The sequence below is a fragment of the Elephas maximus genome, chromosome 5 (assembly GCF_024166365.1).
Source record: "Elephas maximus indicus isolate mEleMax1 chromosome 5, mEleMax1 primary haplotype, whole genome shotgun sequence".
In the NCBI taxonomy this organism is placed as follows: Eukaryota; Metazoa; Chordata; class Mammalia; order Proboscidea; family Elephantidae; genus Elephas; species Elephas maximus.
In genome coordinates this window covers 29,972,725-29,993,657 of record NC_064823.1, presented here as the reverse complement: position 1 = coordinate 29,993,657, position 20,933 = coordinate 29,972,725, and the positions used below count along the sequence as shown (strand labels likewise).

Below are 20,933 nucleotides of genomic sequence, written 5' to 3'. Positions count from 1 at the left end.
AAAACTCAAATTTACCTTCGAAAGAATTTGCCCATAATAAGAGCAATGTTGTCTCTTATTATCTCCAATGGCATAGCCAATTATTTTCAACAAAAAGGCCAAGAGAAAAAAGTTTGACAATGCACTACTTTGAGAGTGGAGGATATAAGACACTGTCCAATCTTTCTGGCTATAATAAAAACTGGTATCACCTCTTTGGAGGGCAGATTGGCAATACCTAACAAATTTTGAAATACACTTTTCCTTTGTTACAGACATTTACACATTTGCCAAAGAAGTTCAAGGGTATTTACTGCAGCCCTATTTGTTATTGCAGGAGTCCTGGTGGCACGGTGGTTAAGCTACAGATGCTTATGAAAAAGTTGGCAGTTCAAATCCATCAGCCGCTCCTTAGAAACCCCACAGGGCAGTTCTACTCTGTCCTGTAGGGTCACTATGAGTTGGAAGCCACTCGATGGCAACGGGTTGTTTTTGTTTTTTATATACAAGAGACAGAATTTCCAGAAGTAGATAAAAGTGAAGTTGGAAAACTGTCCTAATGTTGCACAAAGCCATTGACAATAAAGCTTTTTGCCCAATTAAAAACTAGCCAACAACTGAAGAAGAAAGAATCAACAAGGATAATGATATAATAAATACTTGAAAACAGAATTACATTCAAACAACCATATTCTGGATTAAGAAAGACCTTTGGAAAAACTGATGAAGCCTTCAAATATTAATTCAAAAAGAGTACTTTGGAAAACAATTTTCTTCATGACCCTGCTGCAAAAGCCAAACAAAGTGAAAATATTTTTCACGGTAATCCATTTTCCTGGAAAATTTAAATTGTTTATTCTAACATAGAGTTTTCATTATAATCTAAACTTCATTAAATGAAAAAAATTATGTTCATAATTTATACCTCCATGTTTCATGATAAGGTTCCAATCTCAGCTTTTTCAGTTTTTTTTTTTTTTTAGTCCTCCATTTTGATTGGATTCACTTTTAAGTGTCCTTTTTTCTCTGGAATCCATTATTTCCATGAAGGAAAGATCTCTGGGATGTGTGAGGTACTACACCTGGCACCAGGGATATAGTAATAAGCAATCTCAGGCAAGGCCCCTTCTTTCAATCTCATGGAGCCCGCACACTGACGAATTATTAGTGACCTCTCCCCACAAATTCTGTATGTTTTGTGTTCAGAGTTAAGCTATGCACATACTGGATTTTAGCTGTCCTATGCCGTTAAGTGTAAATACATACATACGAATAAAGGTGGAAAGAAGGATGACTATGAGCATGTCAGACAGAGGTGTAAAAAGTACCAGATGGATGGCAGTCCTGGCTGGGCAAATCACTTCTAGAGCCAAGGATAGGGTTTTTATTTTCTCTTCACTGATTCTAGGGAATTTTAAAAAACTATTAACATAGACATATTGGGGGAAAAACATCATTTTATTTGAACCTGGTGAGACAGGCATTAATAATCCTACTTTCTAAATCAAGATGCTGAATTATGTAAATGGCTGATCCAAAACCATTCTGATATTTGGTGGCAGAACCAACCATCAGAACCAGATCTCCTATTGCAAGTCCTATGGCCTGTAAGAATATAAAAGTTTTCAGCACAACAATGCTTGTTATGTAGAAGGCACTCCATAACTGCTAACTCTATCTGAATGAGTCACAATCACATTGAAGCATACAAGGCAGAGAGAGAATTAAGATCATTTACAATAACACACCCTCTGGAGCCCTGGTGGCGCAGTGGTTAAAGCGCTCGTCTGCACACCAAAAGGTTGGCGGTTCGAACCCACCAGCCACTCTGCAGAACACAGGTGTGGCAGTCTGCTTCTGTAAAGATTTACAGCCTTGGAAACCCTATGGTGCAGTTCTACTCCCTCGTATAGGGTTGCTATGAGTCAGAACCGACTCGACAGCACTGAGTTTCGTTTTAACTTAATTCTTTACATGCTAATCATGACGGATGGCATACTATGCCACGGAGGAAAAACATCACCTCAAAGGACTCCAAGAACAAAGATTCATAAGGATAATACCCTTAAAAAAACTGACTGAATTCCATCATCTCTACATTTCTCTGAAAACAGGTCTGTGTTTTGTAAATGTAAAACCATGGGCTGAGAAGAATGGATATATGGCTAATAAATGTATTCCAAAGGAAAGTCATTTTTAGGGTTGCTAGGTTTAGCAAATAAAATTACAGGACATGCAGTTAAAATTGAATTTCAGATTACAACGCATAAATTTTTAGTGTAAGTAGTATTTGAAATTCAAATTTAACTGGATGTTTTGTATTTTATCTTGCCGCCCTGGTCATTCTATACTCTGTTTTTTCTAACTGAAATTGGTTATGGGTACGCAACTAAGAAAAAGTAGGCCCTATGCAGCATATTAATGGATTCCAGGCTACCAAATCACTAATACTCATTTTATCACGAAAAGAGTACATCGGACTATCATACTGTGATTCTGTGTATAAAAAAATGGACCTTCTGCATGCAACTGCATTAAGGATTTCTGGTAAAATTTGGAGCATAAAATTCTTCCTTAAACCAAGCTCTTTTATTTTGCACTCAATGCTACGTGATACATTTCACAGAGAAAAAACTATTTACAAAAGGGAGACTGACTAATGCTTCAGTTTCTTCTTCTATATTCTTAGATGCCATAGAGTCGATTCCGACTCAGAGCAACCCTACGTACAACAAAACGAAATGCTGCCTGGTCCTGTGCTGCTTTCAAAATTGTTGCTCTGCTTGAGCGCATTGTTGCAGCCACTGTGTCAATCCATTTCATTGAGGGTCTTCCTCTTTTTCACTGACCCTCCAGCTTACCAAGCGTGATGTCCTGCTCCAGAGACTGGTTCCTCCTGATAATATGTCCAAAGTATGTAATACACAGTCTTGCCATTCTCACTTCTAAGGAGCATTCTGGCTGTACTTCTTCCAAAACAGATTTGTTCATTCTTCTAGCAGTTGACAGTATATTTGATATTCTTTGCCAACACCATAATTCAAATGAATCAATTCTTCTGTCTTCCGTATTCATTGTTCAGCTTTCACATGCATATGAGATGACTGAAAATACCACGGTTTAAGTCAGGCGCAAGTTAGACCTCAAAGTGACATCTCTGCTTTTCAATGCTTTAAAGAAGTTTTTTGCAGCAGATTTGCCCAATGCAATATGTAGCTTTATTTCTTGACTGCTGCTTCCATGGGCGTTGATTGTGGATCCAAGTAAAATGAAATCCTGGACAACTTCAACATTTTCTCTGTTTATCACGATGTTGCTTATTGGCCCAGTTGTTAGGATTTTCGTTTTCTTTACGTTGAGGTGTAATCTGTACTGAAGGCTGTAGTCTTTGATCTTCATTAGTAAGTGCTTCAAATCTTCTTCACTTTCAGCAAGCAAGGTTGTGTCATCTGCGTATCACAGGTTGTTAATAAGTCTTCCTCCAATCCTGATGCTTTGTTCTTCTTCGTACAATTCAGCTTCTTGAATTTTTTGTTCAGCATACAGAGTAAGTAAGTATGGTGAAAGGATACAACACTGACGCACACATTTTCCGACTTTAAAACACACAGTATCCCCTTGTTCTGTTCGAACGACTGCCTCTTGGTCTGTGTACAGGTTCCTCACGAGCACAGATAACTGTTCTGCAATTTCGATTCTTTGCAATGTTATCCATAATTTATGATCCACACAGTTGAATGCCTTGGTATAGTCAATGAAACAGAGGTAAACATCTTTCTGGTATTCTCTGCTTTTAGTCACAATCAATCTGTATATATCAAAAACCAAACCTGTTGCTGTCAAGCCGATTCCTACTCTTAGCGACACTATAGGATAGAGTAGAACTGCTTCATAGGGTTTCAAGGAGCGGCTGATAGAATCCAATTGCTGACCTTTCGTTAGCAGACAAACCCAAGCTCTTAACCACTGTGCCACCAGTGCTCCATCTGTATACAGTGGGGAGAAATACTACCAGTTCTAACCTCTTTATGAAGTATAATATGCTATCTTCCAGTTGTCATTGAGTAAACTCTGACTCACAGCACGCCCATGTGCGTCAGAGTAGAACTGTGCTACACAGGGTTTTCAATGGCTGATTTTTTTTCAAAAGTACATCACTTGGACTCAAACCACCAGTGGAGCATGTTAACAACCTGCATCATTCAAGGACTCCACTGACTGTCTTCAGCAAGGTACAGAGTCAAGAATACCAGCCTGGCAATCAGGAGATAAAATCTGGTTCCAGCTACGACTCTACACAGATGTGACGTTACACCAGTTACAACTTCTCTGGGATTCATTTTCTCTGGAGTTCAAGTTGTTTAGTTGTAAAAATGAGGCTGCTGTAGTAAAGGATCATTAAGACTCCCACAAAAGCTGACTTTTTCAAAAGGCCGAGAGGTCATCTTTTGGTCACAGTCAACTCACTTAACCTCTTTTTGCCCATCAGCTTCCTCATTCTTATATAAGGGTAAAAGCTCTTTTACTCCTTTACTCATGGATGATGTGCAAGTAGCATTAAAAAAAAAAAAAACTCCGCTGCCATCGAGTCAAGCCCGACTCATAGCGACCCTATAGAAGAGAGTAAGTAAGTAGCATTAGAAAGTGCATTTGGAAGTATTTCAAAATCTCTTCCACAAATTAAAGATTTTACTATCTGCTATACCCTTAGTATTCATTCCAGTGGAGATAAGGGGTCCGGATAAGGAGCTATGGCTGTTCATTTCTTCAGAGTTCAGCCAAGAGAATCTGAAAAAGGTTGATGGGAAAACATGTTCCTGGTGGTATGGGCACACAGGCAGAGTGGGCCTGGCAGGGTCTGGATAGGCTTGGTATACAACTGTTAAGCCCTCAGCTGCTAACCGAAATGTTGGTGGTTTGAACCCACCCAGAGGCTCTGCGGGAGGAAAGAGATGTCGATCCGCTTTTGTAAAGATTACAGCCTAGAAAACCCTATGGGGGCAGTTATACTCTGTCACGTGGAGTCGCAATGAGTTGAAATCAACTTGATGGCACCTAACAACACATGCACCCTGAACACTCAAAGTCCTTGACCAAAGCATGTATTTCAGAAGTCTATTCTATACAGAACCCCAGTAACCCGAAACCAAACCCACTGCCATTGAGTCAATTTCTACTAATGGTGACTCCATGTATTACAGGGTAGAATTGAGCTCCAAAGGGTTTTCTTGGCTGTAACCTTTACAGAAGCAGATCACCAATCCTTTCTTCTACAGCACTGCTGGGTGAGCTCAAAACACCAAACGTTAGCTTAGTAGCTAGGCATAAACCATTGGGGGGACATAGGACGCTACTACTAAGTTTTCCAAAAAAATAAGAGTTTATATGGCATAATAGCCATCTGAGCAAAAAGAAATGAACTGGACATAAGTTCCACAGAAGTACTGCTACCCTTAGCTACAAGCACTAATAACTTAGAGACTATCCACTTTCGTTTCTGAGTATGTCCTTGCTCACTGCCCTGCAAACCTGGGAACAATCAGAAAGCAGAGCAGCCCTCTTGAAGTCTTTTAGTTGACTCAACTTTTACAAAGCTGTTAATGAAAGACAACAGGCCTAGACACTTGAAATAACGCCATGGCCAAGGAAAATGCAATGAAAACTGATGCCAAGAATTTATAATTGATGTCAAGATCCTGATGTTTAACATCCCATCCAAATCATTCTCTCTCCTCACCAAAATCTGTTTTATTATCCTCCAGTCACTTATTTCCTACCCTATTTTTTTCACAAAGAATTTCTTACCTCATAAATATTATACGCTTTTTTTTTAAATGGGTAAATTATATTAGTTTTGTTTCTAAAATTTTACAATATGTCTTAAATATGGAAAAACCCTTAAGTATACCAAAAACCAATGCTGGGAATTATTACTCTCAGGTATCACTAATTCGAATACAACAAACGCGGATAACATCTGTGGTTTCAATTCAAACTTGTATAGACCACCCACAGCTGATGCTAGCTGTTGTTAGGTGCTGTTGAGTCGATTTCAACTCATAGTGACCCCATGTTACAGAGAAGAACTGCCCCACAGGATTTCCTAGGCTACAGGGAGCTGATCGCCAAGTCTGTCTTTCTCCAATGGAGCCGCTGGCTGGGTTCAAACTGCCAACCTTTTGGTTAGCAGCCGAGCACTTAACCGTTACACCACCAGGGTTCCTGACTCATGCTTAGGGCTCATTAAAGTATCCTTTCCCACACTGGGCAAGTAAAGAACCGAAAAGATGGACAGTAGTTAGACTGTGAGAAATAATGTCAAGTGGAGTTCCCAAAAACTTGCCCCAAGTTCTTGTCATAAATATAACTTAAATTTTAAACCTCAAATTTTTTAAAACAATGAATGTAATCAAAAGTATATTGTCTTAATATATTCTTTTTGTTTCTTTCTTTTTTGGGAGGGAAAACTCAAACACACTTTTATTTCAGTGGACAACAATCAAGGGGAAAAATTGACCTTTGGAGTAAAAGCGTAAATAAAAATATGTCTCAGAGTTTTGCTAATCACTCTTCACTGTGGTTTTAGTTATACCATTGATACACAATGCTCTAATAAGATTTAAGAGCTGAGAGTCTAGAATAGTAAGATACAGTCTAACTGGGACCAGTCATGAAGGAATGTGGGAAAATGAGCTGAAAATGAGGCAGGAAAGGGATACAAGGGTCAGGTCATTACTTAACTGACTGCTCTGCTGAGCAATGTCCAACTCCTCAGGCAGTCTATGGAGAGCCACTGAAGGGTTTATGCAGGTAGATGGTGGCCCAGGGGTGACTAGAGTCATGGAAGGGCACAGGAACAGAGGTGGGCACACATCACAGGATGGGTCTGCTAGAAGAACACTGTGAGAAGAGATGTGGGGAGAGCAGGCAGGAACAGGGCTCACAAAATTTTGTGAGAAACATATTCTATTAGTTGAAATACCATCTTATCAAATGCTATCAACAATTATTAGAAAATATTACCTCAATAAACTAAAAAAAACTCTAGTTGAAAAGCAATTAATCAAAATTTACATATCTAACTACTTCTGCAGTACTTCAAACTCAATTTGATCAAAATTGAGCTTATTTGCCTCTCAAATATATTCCTCTTCCTTCAATCTGCTACAAAGGACCTCTTTAAAGTGTTGAAAAGCAAAGATGTCACCTTGAAGACTAAGGTGCACCTGACCCAAGCCATGGTATTTTCAATTGCAGGATATGCATGTGAAAGCCGGACAGTCAATTAGGAAAACTGAAGAAGAACTGACGTCTTTGAACTGTGGTGTTGGGGAAGAGTATTGAATATACCATAGACTGCCAGAAGAATGAACAAATCTGTCTTGGAAGAAATACAACCAGAATGCTCCTTAGAAGCAAGGACGGAGAGACTGCATCTTATATACTTTGGACATATTGTCAGGAGGGATCAGTCCCTGGGGAACGACATCATGATTGGCAAAGCACAGGGTCAGCGGAAAAGAGGAAGACCCTCAACGAGGTGGACTGACACAGTGGCTGCAGCAATGAGCTCAAGCATAACAACGATTGCAGGACCAGGCAGTGTTTTGTTCCGTTGTGCACAGGGTCGCTATGAGTTCGGAACCGACTCGACGGCACCTAACAACAACAACAACCTTCATCCTCTAGGGAATCTGTTCTGAGACATCTATTATCCCCACTTTACAGATGAGTAAACCGAGCCTTAGGGAAGTTAACTAGAACAAGGTCGCGCACAGGACGTGTCAAGACTAAAAAAGGTATATATAATTCCAAACACAATATTGTGTGTACTACGTAATTAAGTTATGAAATAAACCTGACAATGTGTTTTTTAAATGAGATAATCCAGTACATTCGTTAGAATCCTATCCAGTTAAACAGCAGTGTCAAAGCCACTCTCCCCGGAAGTTTTCTCAATATATTCTTGAAGCTCGTGAAATGATTTAATATAAAAATCAGTGTCATGAAGAATAACGCTTAAACATTTTCATTTCATAAGGCTCCTTTATACTACTACAGATGATTTTACAATGTGGGTGGAGCACCCAACAAAACTAAAGGAGTTCACCCAGTCAAAAGACTAGGTAGCCCGTCTCTAGCAGCTGCTGCAGGAAAAGGCTGAGCCTGACATCTCCAGTGTCAGACATTTTAGGCCCTCAGTAATAACACAGCTGGGAGAGGGATGAATAAATTCATTCCTTAATGATAAAAAGATTAAAGGACTTCTGGGGAGTAGGAGGCTAAGAAGGTGAATTGTAGTCAATTTTTATAATGGTCATAACAAAGAATTTATTCACCAAAGTTATGCACATAAAAAAAAAGACACATATGAGAGAAATAAAATACTATACATTTCATTCTATATACCCTATGTGTTCACATTTTTGATGATGAAAAGGGTAGCACTTTTAAAGTTATAAACAAATTCAATTAAATTAAATCGTGTCAAGCTAGCAATGCCTTTTTCTAACAGATGTTTAAGTAGATTTAACTTTGTGTACTGCATAGGCTTCATCTCCTATTCTCTAAATCAAAACTCTCCCTACTTTCCAATTTGTCATTTTCACTCACAATTAGTTATGATTCTACTGCTGAAAACTACCATGTATAGTTTGTGTTCTAGAAGTTCTCCACTAACTTAGACAAGTCACAACTTCTTCCAGATGCCTAGTATCTTATCTACAAGTAGGAAGTAGAACATGCAAAACTTACTGGCAGGGCCCTGGGATGCAAACTCTTACACTGCATGCCAAACATGAGCACACCCACACACTGTTTAATCACTGTGTCCACTGCACTTTCTACCAAAGTCAAACGGCTCACTCATTTTATAAAACCAATCTTGAAAAGGACAGAAGTGTTTTAAAATACATATTTAATATTCCAGATATCCTGAAAGGAACAAATACTTAGAATACATTGTCTATGTTTTATAGAACATTTCTTGCACCTAGAAAAGCAAGGCGAAAAAAATTTTACAAGGCAAAGTAAAATTGTGATGTCAATATATAACTTCCATGAGTTAAAAATATAATCAGATGAAGCTTACTTATAGAGCAATCAGTTTAATGTGCTTTGTGCTCTTGCCTAAAATCATGTATCAAAGAACAAAAATTCTTTGAAAATATATACTTAGGGTATTCATGTTCTAATACTAAAAATAAAATTGTAATGGCCTAGTACCTAAATTTTCAGTCACTCTATTTTAAAATGTCATTTGAGATTTCCTACTTTTTAAACGCTGAAATTATATATGGAAACTAAACCCATGTGGGCAAAGTCTCTAGGCACATCATTCAGTACTGTGCTTGCACAAAACTAAGAGGCCCTAGGAGAAACTTTAATCTCTCCCTGAGTTAGATTCCTCATGGCATTAAATCTGAGCCTGATGGTTGAGGGATTTCAATGGGACGGACGTGGGCTCCAACCTCAGAACCACCTCTAAAGAGTATGGCCTTAGGTACATTATTTACTCTCTCTGTAAAACAGGGATAACAGCAGTAATTGCATAGGGTTTTTAAGAAAACTAAAAGAAATAATGTGTATTAAGTGAACGCATAGTGCCTGCTGCACAGTAAATGTTTAACACATGACAGTTACTGTTTTCAGTTAATTGAAGAGTAAATGGAGTATATTTTAAAAACCAATTTTTTTAACTAAAAATAGAGAATCTATTCATTGAGCTTTTGAGGACTAGCTAGATGTTAACCATTGCTTCTTTTCAGGCCCCAAATTTGAAGAGCACTAAATTTCTTTACAGAAATACTTCATTAAAGAAAAAAAAGGAAAAAAGGGGTGTGATTGTTTTAATGTTAATATTTTCTCAAATTAAAACCAAAAAAAGGACTCCCCAGACCAGTAACTACATTTACATATGACATAATTTTCTGAATTTCACATAAAGATTAGGAGCTGAATATTTAATTTAGAAAAACTCAAATTGTGTATCTTGTTTTTACATTAAACCTGTTGCCGTTGAGTCAATTCCAACTCCCAGTGACCCTGTAGGACAGTTTAGAAGTGCCCCATAGGGTTTCCAAGGAGCGGATTCAAACCACTGACCTTTTGGTTAGCAGCCGAGCTCTTAACCACTGCGCCACTGAGGTTCCTGTTTTTACATTACTACTTAGAAGTTAATTTTTTTCCAAAAACAAGTTATAACTTTTGGGGAAGTTCCCCCCACCAATCAAAGACTAAATAAAACTGCTTGAAAATAAATGTGAGAAAATATACAACTAATTACCTATTGTGGGAACCATAAAAATATTTCAAAACCGTAATTCTGAACTGCAGCTTGCTTTTTAATACATGATACAACAGTGCTTTAACATTCTTTGCTATATGGGGATTTAGGGATTAAAGTTGGTCCATTTTAGTTCTCATCTAAGGGGGCTTACTTGTATAAATTCCAAAAGTAGGCTGATGCCAGCCCCAGGCCTCAAAAATGGCAATATGGCCAGTTCTTTGAGTAGTAACTTTTGGAGAGATTTTACAGGGTACCTAAAGCAAAATGGAAAGAAAAAGTACAGGCTCCAAATGATACATAAACCACAATGCATTTTCATGCTTATAAATTCTACTACGAAAATTATGCTCCTTTTTTCTGTCTTTGAATGTTTTTTTCATCAGTCATGTGAATTAATCACTAATGCCAGAATTACAAAAAGCATATACTAAATTTTCTGCCTGGAAAGGGAAGCGTAATTAACTGATATGGAAATCTGCTAAAATTATCCATAGGAACACACAAATATAACTCATACAAAAAACAACATTAGGTATTTTTCCTGCTCTTAGATCTTTATTTTATACAGTTCGAGTTACTGCTGTCTGCATAATTGGACCTGGATCTACTACTCCTATTTGGAAAAATCCTTAAAGAATGAAACTGTTTATCTGAGAAGTTGATGCTCTGCTCTCCCAGTAAGAATCAAGGACTCTGAGAGCTGAGAGATTTTTAAGCTCATTTATGACTCTCTCTGCCTCTATCCCTCGCCTACCTCCACTCCTTATGTGAAAGTTGAGGTTTACTAACTTGGCCCCAGTCACATTAGTTAACAGCAAAGCTGGGAACAAAGTAGAGGGGTCTGGATTTCCAGCTCAAATCCCTTTCCAGTACTTTACACAATCCCACAAAAAGCTCTGCTTAAACCATTAATAACATTCATCCATAATTTTTTTTTTTTAAAATATGGAAAAGATACTTCAAAGTCTGTAGAGATTCTCACCTCCCAAAACAAGGGAACGGCTATCAAAGTCTGGAATATATTTAAGGAACTGAAAAGAAATGATTTTCAAGGTAAAATGGCAAACCACTGAAAACCACTATTAAAAAGATAAGAAAACAGAAATAGATCTGAAATGGTTTAGAACAGTGGTTCCCAAACAGTGGTGGCGCCAGGCTCTGGGGCCCTGGGGAATGTGTGGGATGTACTTGCTGCCACATGATGGCGGTGCTCCTGGCATTTAGTGTCTGGGGCCAAAGGATGTTAAACGGCCTGCAGGGGACTAGACAGCCCCTCATGACAACAGAAAGGGTGAACATTAAATGCCAATAGCATCTCCTTTTCGAGATGCATTAGTTTAGAAAAACAAATGATTAAAAGATCCACAGTAGGGTATTAAATGAAACAGGTGATTTGGGGTGCCTCCAAATGAAGAATCCTGGGTGCTGCATGCAGTTTGCAATTAGCTGCTAATCTAAAGGTTGGCGGTTTGAACCCGCCCAGCAGCTCCTCAGAACAAAGGCCTGACAAACTGAACAAAAAAGGCCTGGCAAAATGAACAAAGGCCCAGCAAACTGCTTCTGTAAACATTACAGCCAAGAAAATGATATCGAGCAGTTCTACACATGGCGTCGCCAGGAGTCGGGGACTAACTCAACTGCAGCTAGCAACAATCAAATGATCCCTTCCAATAATCTCTGCTCTGGTATTACCAAGAGTGGTTCGCTTGGGTCTGGCAGGGCAAATAAATGAATCCTCTGCCTAAAGTTACTTAGTGTTTCCAAGTTTTCTCCAGACATGAAAACATCTGAGAATCTTACTGGGACCAAATATAAATAAAAAGCAGAATTGTTTCATACGGTTTTACATTCGAATCTGACTGAGAGTTGGCAGGGATACAATGTTTTGTAGTTTTCCATGCATTCACAATCACATGATATGAAAGATGGTCCTCAAAGGAAAACCTACCACATGTGAAAGAAAACATAGCTGAAATCCATGCAGTGAATATGCTTGTACCAAGTGCCCAAAACAACTATGCTTTGAAATTCTGTACATTTTCTGGGAAACCAGTTTTGTACGTGTATGTGCATTAGACTATCTGGATGGTCACCCCATAACCAAGCTGTTGTTAGCTGCCGTGGGGTCGGCCTCTGACACACGGTGACCCCCTGTACTATGAACTGGTCCTCTGCCATTCCCACGATTGGCTGCAGATTGGACCCTTGTAAGTCATAGGGTTTTTACCAGCTGATTCTCAGAAGTAGATCGCCAGGCCTTTCTTCCTAGCCCATCTCAGTCTCAAAGCTCCACTGAAACCTGTTCAGCATCACAGCAACACACAAGCCTCCAGTAACAGATAGGTGGTAGCTGCGTGTGGGGTGCACTGGCCAGGACTGAAGCTGGGTCTCCCACAGGGAAGGCGAGAACTCCACCACTGAACCACTACTGCCCTCACTGGAACCAAGGACTGCCCTGCACTTTAGCATTCAGGTTTATGTTTGTGTTTACAATCACACTGTAGCCCAACGGTTCTGGGATAACGAGAAAACAAAAGAGATAAATTTAACACATAAATATGCATAAAAACCAAAAGCTGGTATCCTGTGCCATAGGAGTGAAAGATTCATGACTGTTCAAACAGAGAGGCCCAGTGGGAGAAGTGAGTCATCACAGGGCAAGTGTAGCAAGGCGAGCTGACCTCACCAGACCCTTCACGGGGCACTCAGGGGCCTAGGAGTCGGAAGCAATTCAGCAGCGACGGGTTTGCTTTTGGTTTTACTTTCCAAGGGTAACTTAATGAATGCTCTCAATTTCCACTTGGCTGGAGTTTTATCATTTTGTTCCTAATTAACTTGTACACTTGTTTCGTATTATAGCTGCATAGATGCTGTAACTATGATTAACTTATACTTTCTTTTAAATATTCTACATTTAAGTAACATTAAAATAGAAGGCAGCAACATAAGGAATGCCAGGTATCTGGAACTTCTGGGTATACCCACATTACTTTCTTTTAGGAATTGCCCTTCCCCAGTGACATATAATGCTGTGGGCTACCTGCCCTAGCAGAGGAGTCAGAGAACCCTTCTCTCCTGGATAGAATGACTGGTCCAGGTTAGGCACGTGACCCAAGCAAGGCCAGAGTAATTCTGAGAGGACTGACACAGGTAATGAGTCCCTGGGCGGTGCAAATGTTAATGTGCTTGGCTGCCAACATAAATGGTGGTGGTACAAGTCCACCCAGAGGTGCCCTGGAACAAAGGTCTGGCGATCTACTTCCAAAAAATCAACCATTACAAACTCTATGGGGCACAATTCTACCTGACACACATGGAGTCACCATGAATCAGAGCTGAGTGGGTGACAACTGGTTTTTGGATATACATAAGAAGGTGCTTCTCTAACACTGGAAGTTTAAGACCTACATACACAGGCCAGGGGGAAACTTTATCGGCACATGGAGAAAGCATTCAGGAGAATAAAGCCAACCCAGAAGAGAGCCAAAAGATGGATGGAGGGTTGTCAGACTCCTCTGTTGCGGCAGATGGGTGGGTGCATGGACTATAGACAGAATCTGGACAAGATCGTTTCATCAGCTGAACGCACAGTCAAACTCAAGCCCTTCAATCATGCGAGTCAATTTCGTGCAAGTTTGAGTTGTTTCTATCACTTGTGGCCAAAAGTTTCCTGACTAATATACTGAAAATCACTAAATGTCCTTCTTTAACAGGGGTACATTGCTTAGTTTGAGAAACATTGGATTCCATGATCCTGCTAACTCTAAAGGTCAGTGATTCTGTGTGTGTGTATTTTAATTACTTTACAAGCTCAAAAGATCAGGATCTTTACTTAGGAGTCTAATATTTCATAAGCATCACTGGGGATGTGATACCAAATGAGCTCAGTTCACTTCTACGCTTAGGTGTAAATAAAATTATTCAGAGACGATAATCAGCAAACAGTTAATCTTACTTTACGGTACGATTCAGAATCAACAGAGAAGTCTCCCCTCTCCTGAAAAATAAAGAGGGTAATGATGGCACGTAAGACTTTAAAAACATGTTCACTACAAACTAAAAAACAGAAAAATAGATGTATCTTTACAGGCTTTTTAAAAGCTCCTTTAGAATACTTATCAAAATAATTCTTATGAGCTTAATACTCAGTTTGCTCTATCTGCCTTAAACATCTCACTGGCAATAAATATAAACAAAAATTATATCTATCTACTATTCAAAGAAAATGGATAAAGCACTTACATCTTAAAAATGTAACATAATTCAAAATAAACTGAGACTAGCATGTCAGCAAATAAGATTACTGAGTTAAATATCAAATGAATGACTCATGTGGAAAGGTTTTCTTCAATCTTTATTCCTAGGTATGTAGCCCACAGGCACTTTTTAACTGAGAACCTGACATAACAGATATTTCCAGAGCCAACCTTGGTCAGCTGTAACACCGGTCAACTAAATCTACATCTGTGTGGCCAAACTAATTTCATAGAAAGTCCTGCAAAGTCAGTTGCTAGTCTGCATCCGAAATTCAGAAACTGGTCATTTTTCAACCCTCCAGTATCAATCAACTTAGTGATTTAATTGGCTGGCAGTTCTACTAAAGGCTTTTATCCACGCAAGAGGTTTTTATCCTACCATCAGCTCTAAGAACAAAAAACAAATATAACTCAATACAACAATTATGGGTTCAATTAAATATTAGGCTGAAAACTAGTTGGGATAAGCTAATAAATACCAAGCAGTTCTGTTTAGCCTTTTCTGGTACAAAAGAAATCCTTCCTGAGCGTTACTAAAACACACTAGGAAGCCCAGGCAAAGTTCTAAGCTGATGTGTGTTCTCGGATCTAGTGGAAGGGGAATGTCTGAGTAAGACACCATCCCTGTAATCAGAAAAGAGTCAGGATACAAACTTTAGCCAGACAACTTGAAAGAAGTTTCAAATATTTTAAAAGAAATGCTACTAGAGAGCAAAGTCAAAACACTTCTTTATGCAAATTATTTAGAAAGAAAATTTTAATGCAGGGCATAATGAAGACGCTAAAATAATTGCTAATCTGGGGTGTTAAGGGCACGATCTCGTGACAATATTGCCAATTTCTACCTATCTTCAGAGCACAAACTGAAAAAGAAAATCCTGCTGAATTGGACTCCAAGTCTTTTTAAGTTTGATGTAACTAAGCAGACAGATCGACTGAGATCTCCACCTATGAGTACCTGCCACTGCATTACATTACCACCTTTTTAAGAATCATGTCCTAAATGGGTCTGAACTTGAAACTTTGAGGTCACTAGAGATAGGAAGGCAATGAGAAGCATCATTTCAGGAGCTCCTAGGGATTCCTCTAGGCAGGAGGACGTCAATCCACGTGAGTGCTTCCAGGGCACTAAAAGGCAGCTTAGAGCTGGCTCTACGGGCCCTAACTATAAACAATACAGGGAAAAAGGCCATGACTGCACCAGGATCGCCACCATAAAAATATGAGAAATAGGGACAAAGATTCAGCCAATGCCTAAAGGATTTTATTATCTTCAACACTAGTAAGTGCTTACCAAAATATGCATAACAAATCATTTGTCTTAAAATAGTGAACAAGTCTATATTTCTACGTAACTATAGAACAATAACTTTTAAATGGATAGTGGTACTTATTTTATATCCATTGTCTGATTTTAATATAGATGCTTTGCAAGTAAAAATGTTACTGCTTTTAGAAATGAGGAGAAGGATTACAAAGAAACAGAAACGAAGAATCCCAAACACAGGACCTGGAACCTCAACCAATTCAGTACAGCTCTGTGGTGTCAAGTAAAAATCTATCACAGAGAACTACATGGGAGCGTAGAACTTCTGTTTCTGGACTTTGATCCAAGCGGTCGTAAAACCTTGTCCTCAATTACTATCTCCTATTTTCCACTATATGCCAAATATTCTGCAGCTTTTGCCTAGTACAAAACAAAGCAATAAAAAATCAATCATGTCACCCCTACAGTACTAAATGACCTAAAACACCACCCACAATCACAGAGCTGATTAGTAAGTAATGAAAGGTATCGTTATTCTAATACGCTGTCAAGAACAACAACAGCAGTGAAGCGGCATTAGCACTAGGAAGGCTTCAGTTCTGAACGTGTATGCATCAGAGCTCTTCATTCACAGTGTCTCAGGCTCAAAAGACTGCACGTTGTCCAGAACAGTGAGGGTGTGAGTTTCCAGACGTTGTAATCAAGTAAGTAGCCCCAAATTAATTTTTATGCCACTAGATTACATCATGAATTGTTCGAATGACATTCTCAAATTCACATAAACAAGTTGTGATTACTACAAAACACCTATTGCTAGGCTACAAGCTGTAACTTTTAATGAGATCCTTTGCTCCGTATTTGAAGCTAGTTATAGAAACAATATAACATAGAGCATAATTGCTTTCAAGGTTAACTAAAATTTACAGGTGTTAAGGAGCCCTGGTGGCACAATGGTTAAGTACTCAGCTGCTAACCCAAAGGCTGGCGTTTCCTGCCCACCCAGAGGCTCTACAGGAGAAAGAACTGGTGATCTGTTTCTGTAAAGATTACAGCCAAGAAAACTCTACGGGCAGTTCTACTCTGGGTCACCATGAGTTGGAATCAACTCTCTGGCACTCAACAACAGCAACGACAAATGAGACTTCAGGAATGCCAGAGCCTGAATTCTGTTCAATGACTACCAATGAGGGCAGACTATTCAGTCTGGGGCAGGATAAAGACACAAACAAGAATGTTGAATTAAATCAAATAATGTAGAGAGAGTTCCATCAGCAAGCCTGTTTACTAGTGCAGATGGACAATCTGAGTCCAAATTTATTTTGCATCTTAAAACTTTGAATCCAAATGCTTCTACAGAACTATTCTGTTTCATAGGTTTCCTGAATTGCAGATCGTATTCATTTTACATTTAACAAAATGGAAAAATGCAATGTGAGTTTCCAGTTTATTAAAAAAAAGAAAAAAAGTTTATTAAAAACCATAAGCTATAAAGTTAAAATGTATGCAATAAAATTTTACCACAATCATATGAACTACAATGGGCTTAGTAGTTTGGTATTTTTATAATCAACTAATCAGCAGCCTCTCACTCTTTATTTTAAAGTAAGTTTCCAGTTAATAGCACCGAACATAATCCCAAAGTGGAATACTGTTTCAGGAAGAGCCTCCGGCTACATGCAAATTCTTCGATTATATTTTTTAGTGACGACTTTCAGCACTTTATACCTCCTAATGCTGAGGGCCTGCACGACTCTTAAATATTTTACACTTTCATTTTCTAACTTATACTCAACATACTCTTAAGAGTACAAACACACACATGCCTTAGAAAGCTTTCAGCCTATTGCCAACATCAACTATAATATAAAAACCTTAACGGGGGGAAAACTCTTTTTATGGAGTCTCAGGTGATCTAAGCTTCACAGAGGGAGCAATGTAAACTTGAGAATTCTAATTTTAATCCTAATGGGAACAAAATGTAACTGTACTCTCTCAATTTATTTTCCGGTAAAATATGACTACACTTTAAAAGTTTTTGCAAGCTCTGAAAATGAACTGTTCTTAACTATGACTAGTCAAAAACTACTACCAAATCATGCCAAATTTACGTCTCTGAAGGAAGAGGGAAGAAAAAAGAAAAGGTCATTTATGCTGTAATATCAGACTAATAACGTTGTCCCTTAAGCTGTTAACGAACTGCCTAGAACACCTCCAGAGAACACTTTCACACACACTACACAAAAAACCAGCCTAGTTCGCCTCCCTGCTTGCCGTTCTATGCGCTATAATTCAATGAGAGCAAAAGGGTGGGAGTGTGCAAGGGAGAAAGAAAACTGGGGACAGATGGCCTCGGAGTAGCAGGTGACCCCATAAGCAATCGATAATTCCAGACCTAGATGGCGTTAGTGCCTCAGCCTAAAACTCGCAGCAAAGTGCCCTTCGTAAATAAACCACTCTCCTTCCAGGGTTATCCACTAAATCTATCCTCTGGCGGCTCCTGTTTAGGATTTTGGAAGGAAAAAGGGGACGGGAATTAAAGAAGGAGGTCGGAGTAAGTAAGCAGAAGAGATAAGATTTGTCCCCGGAGCCGTTGCCTTCATCAAAAAACGCGGAAAGTGATCAAAGGGGCACCAACTCTGAACGTTTGTTAAGAAAAACAGGGTTGAAAATAACCCCATCTAAAACCACAAAGTAATACATCCGCAAGAGAATAAAGGAACACAAAAATATATAGTTCATTTTCACTGGGAAATCGCCCCGTCGGTGTGACCCAGGCCCCACCACCCCTTACCCGTCCCCGTCGCGCCCCGGGGAAGTGAGGGGGCGGGGGATGCAGTAGCAAGTACCTTGTTTTGTCTCCAAAGGGCAACATAGCAAACGTAGGAAGTTCAAGATGCAGACCCTGCGGCCTCGGCCGAGTCTGTACTCCAGGAGGCGCGAGCGGGGAAGGGTGACAACCTGCCCAGGTGAAGCCGACGGACGACTCGGAGCGGGCTCCCTACGGCCCCCGACGCCGCGCCGCCGACCGCCGCTGCCCGCTCGTCCCGCGCTGCGCCGCCCCCTGGCGGGGAGCGCCCGGCAGAGCCGCGGCCGCGCGCCGGCAAGCGGGAGTGCGGCGCGAAGCCTCGGTCGGCTCCTCCACCATCACCGCCCCGCGTGCATCTTCCTCCTGGCCGCGATGGCCAGCACTCGCAGTCCGACGGCCACTGCCCTGCACTGGTGGCGGCGGCGGAGCTCAGCTCCTGCTCCAAAGGGGTGCGTCAGGGAGTCAGCCTGAGTCCGCGCGCAGGAGCGCTGTCCGCACCCCGGCCTCGCACTAACTCCTCAAGCTTCAGGGAGTCCGCCCGCCACGCTCCACCCTCCTCGTCCCTCGGCTCCGGTCTCAATTCCTCCCAACTCTCCCGCGAGCGTTTCCCACGCGCGCCCCGACTGCCTGCTGTGAGCTGCTTCCAAAGGGTCAGGCTCCTTCCTCCCCGCGCTCCGAAGCAGCCGCCCTCCGCCTGGCTCCCGACCAGGAGAAGCTGGCCTGTGGGGTCGGCTCGGGCCGCGCGGGACCCGTCAGCTCCCCGGGGTTCGCTCCCCGGTGCACCTCCCCCGCGCCCTTTGTGTGCGAGCCGTGGAGCCCCTCCTTCCAGCGGCACCGCCTTTTGCGAAAGCGCGAGTGAAAGGAGGCGCGCGGGACGAGGGGACTGGAAGGGGCAAAAGGCGACCGCACTCACTCTGGGAAGGTTCCGGCATGTTGTTGCCTTTGGGCTCTCCGGTCGTCTCGCCTCTACCCCGGCTTCCCCGCCCCGCCAGGGCCGGGGCGAGGGGGGACGGGGAGGAGCGGAGCCACTGGGACCGAGTTGGAAATGGTGCTTCCGGAGCTACAGGGAAGGGGCTCAAAAAAGTGTTTTGGTTTCGCTAAGGGGATTTAGGAAAACCAAGAGGCAGGAGAGGGGCTGGTGGAAGGCCCCATGAGCGACGTTATATAAAAATAACCTTGCTCTCAGGGAAGACCAGGGTGGCGGGAGCTGGGGCGGGGGGGTCGGCACATACATTTTTGTATTTGAACTTTGTGAGCAAGTTGGGTAGAATCTGACGCTTCGGTTTTAGTTACCGTATTCACTTTAAAGTAGAGGTATTTATCCATAACAGGACCAAGGACCTACTTCAAAAGCAAAGGGCCGGGGAACTGGTGGCTGCTTAATGGGAAAGAAGGGAAAATTCAAAGGGCGAAAGAGAACAGTCCCAGGTCACTCTCCATGCCCCGACTAGGTCTTCCGTGCGTTCTCTTCTTACCTGGTTGCTTTCCTAACAAAGTAAGAGAAGGTAAAGTCCCAGTGATCGTCCAGCCACGCTTCTACCGAGTCCTGGTCCCGCTGCTGCTGCGGCCGCCCGGGGCCGGGGTCGCCCCGCTCCATGATCTGCGCCGCGCGACTCCGCGTCTCGCTGGAGCTGGTTTTCCACCCTAGCTAGGGTCCCTCCCTCGGAGGAGCAGGACACTTCCTCGAGACCCTCCCCCTCCGCCTCGCTCCGGCCCGGTCGGCTGGCGGAGAGGCTGCAGGCGCAGGGCCAGCTTCCCGCCCCGCCCAGTCCCTCCAGCTCCGTACCGCTCCCAGGTGTAGCGGGCGGGCTCGGCCGCAGCTGCCCCTCTGTCTGCCTAGGGTCCGGCCGACTCTCGAGTACCCGGGTCCTGAGGCGGCCGTGACGACGACAGGCGAACTCTCCGGCAGCAGAGTGGCCGCGGCTGGGAGGCCGCGCGGCCGCTGGGGTGCGCTGTGAGGCGAGGCGGCTCCTGGGAAGCGCGCAAAGGTGACTGGATGTGTTCGCAGAGCGCCTCGCCTCGCTCTAGGAAGTGGAAGGTTGCCATGTAGGGGACCCCTCCCAAGCCCAAAAACCGGGAGTTTTGGGAGCCTTCCGAAAGTGAGAGCTGCTGCTATCCTGGGCGCTCTTCCTCGGGCCTGGGAAAACAATGACTGGGCCGCCTCGCTTTTCCTCCAACCCAACGCGTAGGTCCGGTAAGAGCCGGGACCCACTTCGCTCCACGCCCAGCCCGCGCGGCATCTCAAAGCGCCCCAGCGGGAAGAGCTGGGATGCTTTGCACCAAGACAGATTCCTGCAACCCTGACCTCAAAGGTCAAGTGAAGTGTTGAGGGCCTAG

The 20,933-nt window shown here is 41.9% G+C and overlaps 1 protein-coding gene across 7 annotated transcripts in view; it reads right to left on the bottom strand.

The window, feature by feature from the left end:
* PDE5A (phosphodiesterase 5A) overlaps positions 1-20,675 on the bottom strand; it is a 164,846-nt gene extending 144,171 nt beyond the window's left edge. For 3 of the 7 annotated variants that reach the window (XR_007517605.1, XM_049885431.1, XM_049885430.1), the window contains exon 1: positions 20,072-20,675. Coding sequence is in view for 4 of the 7 variants with exons in the window: in XM_049885431.1 (XP_049741388.1) it covers positions 20,072-20,193 (122 nt within the window). In the remaining 3 variants the exon portion in view is untranslated. The other 4 variants (XM_049885433.1, XM_049885435.1, XM_049885434.1 and 1 more) reach the window with 4 other exon arrangements.
* Positions 20,676-20,933: the final 258 nt, after the last annotated feature.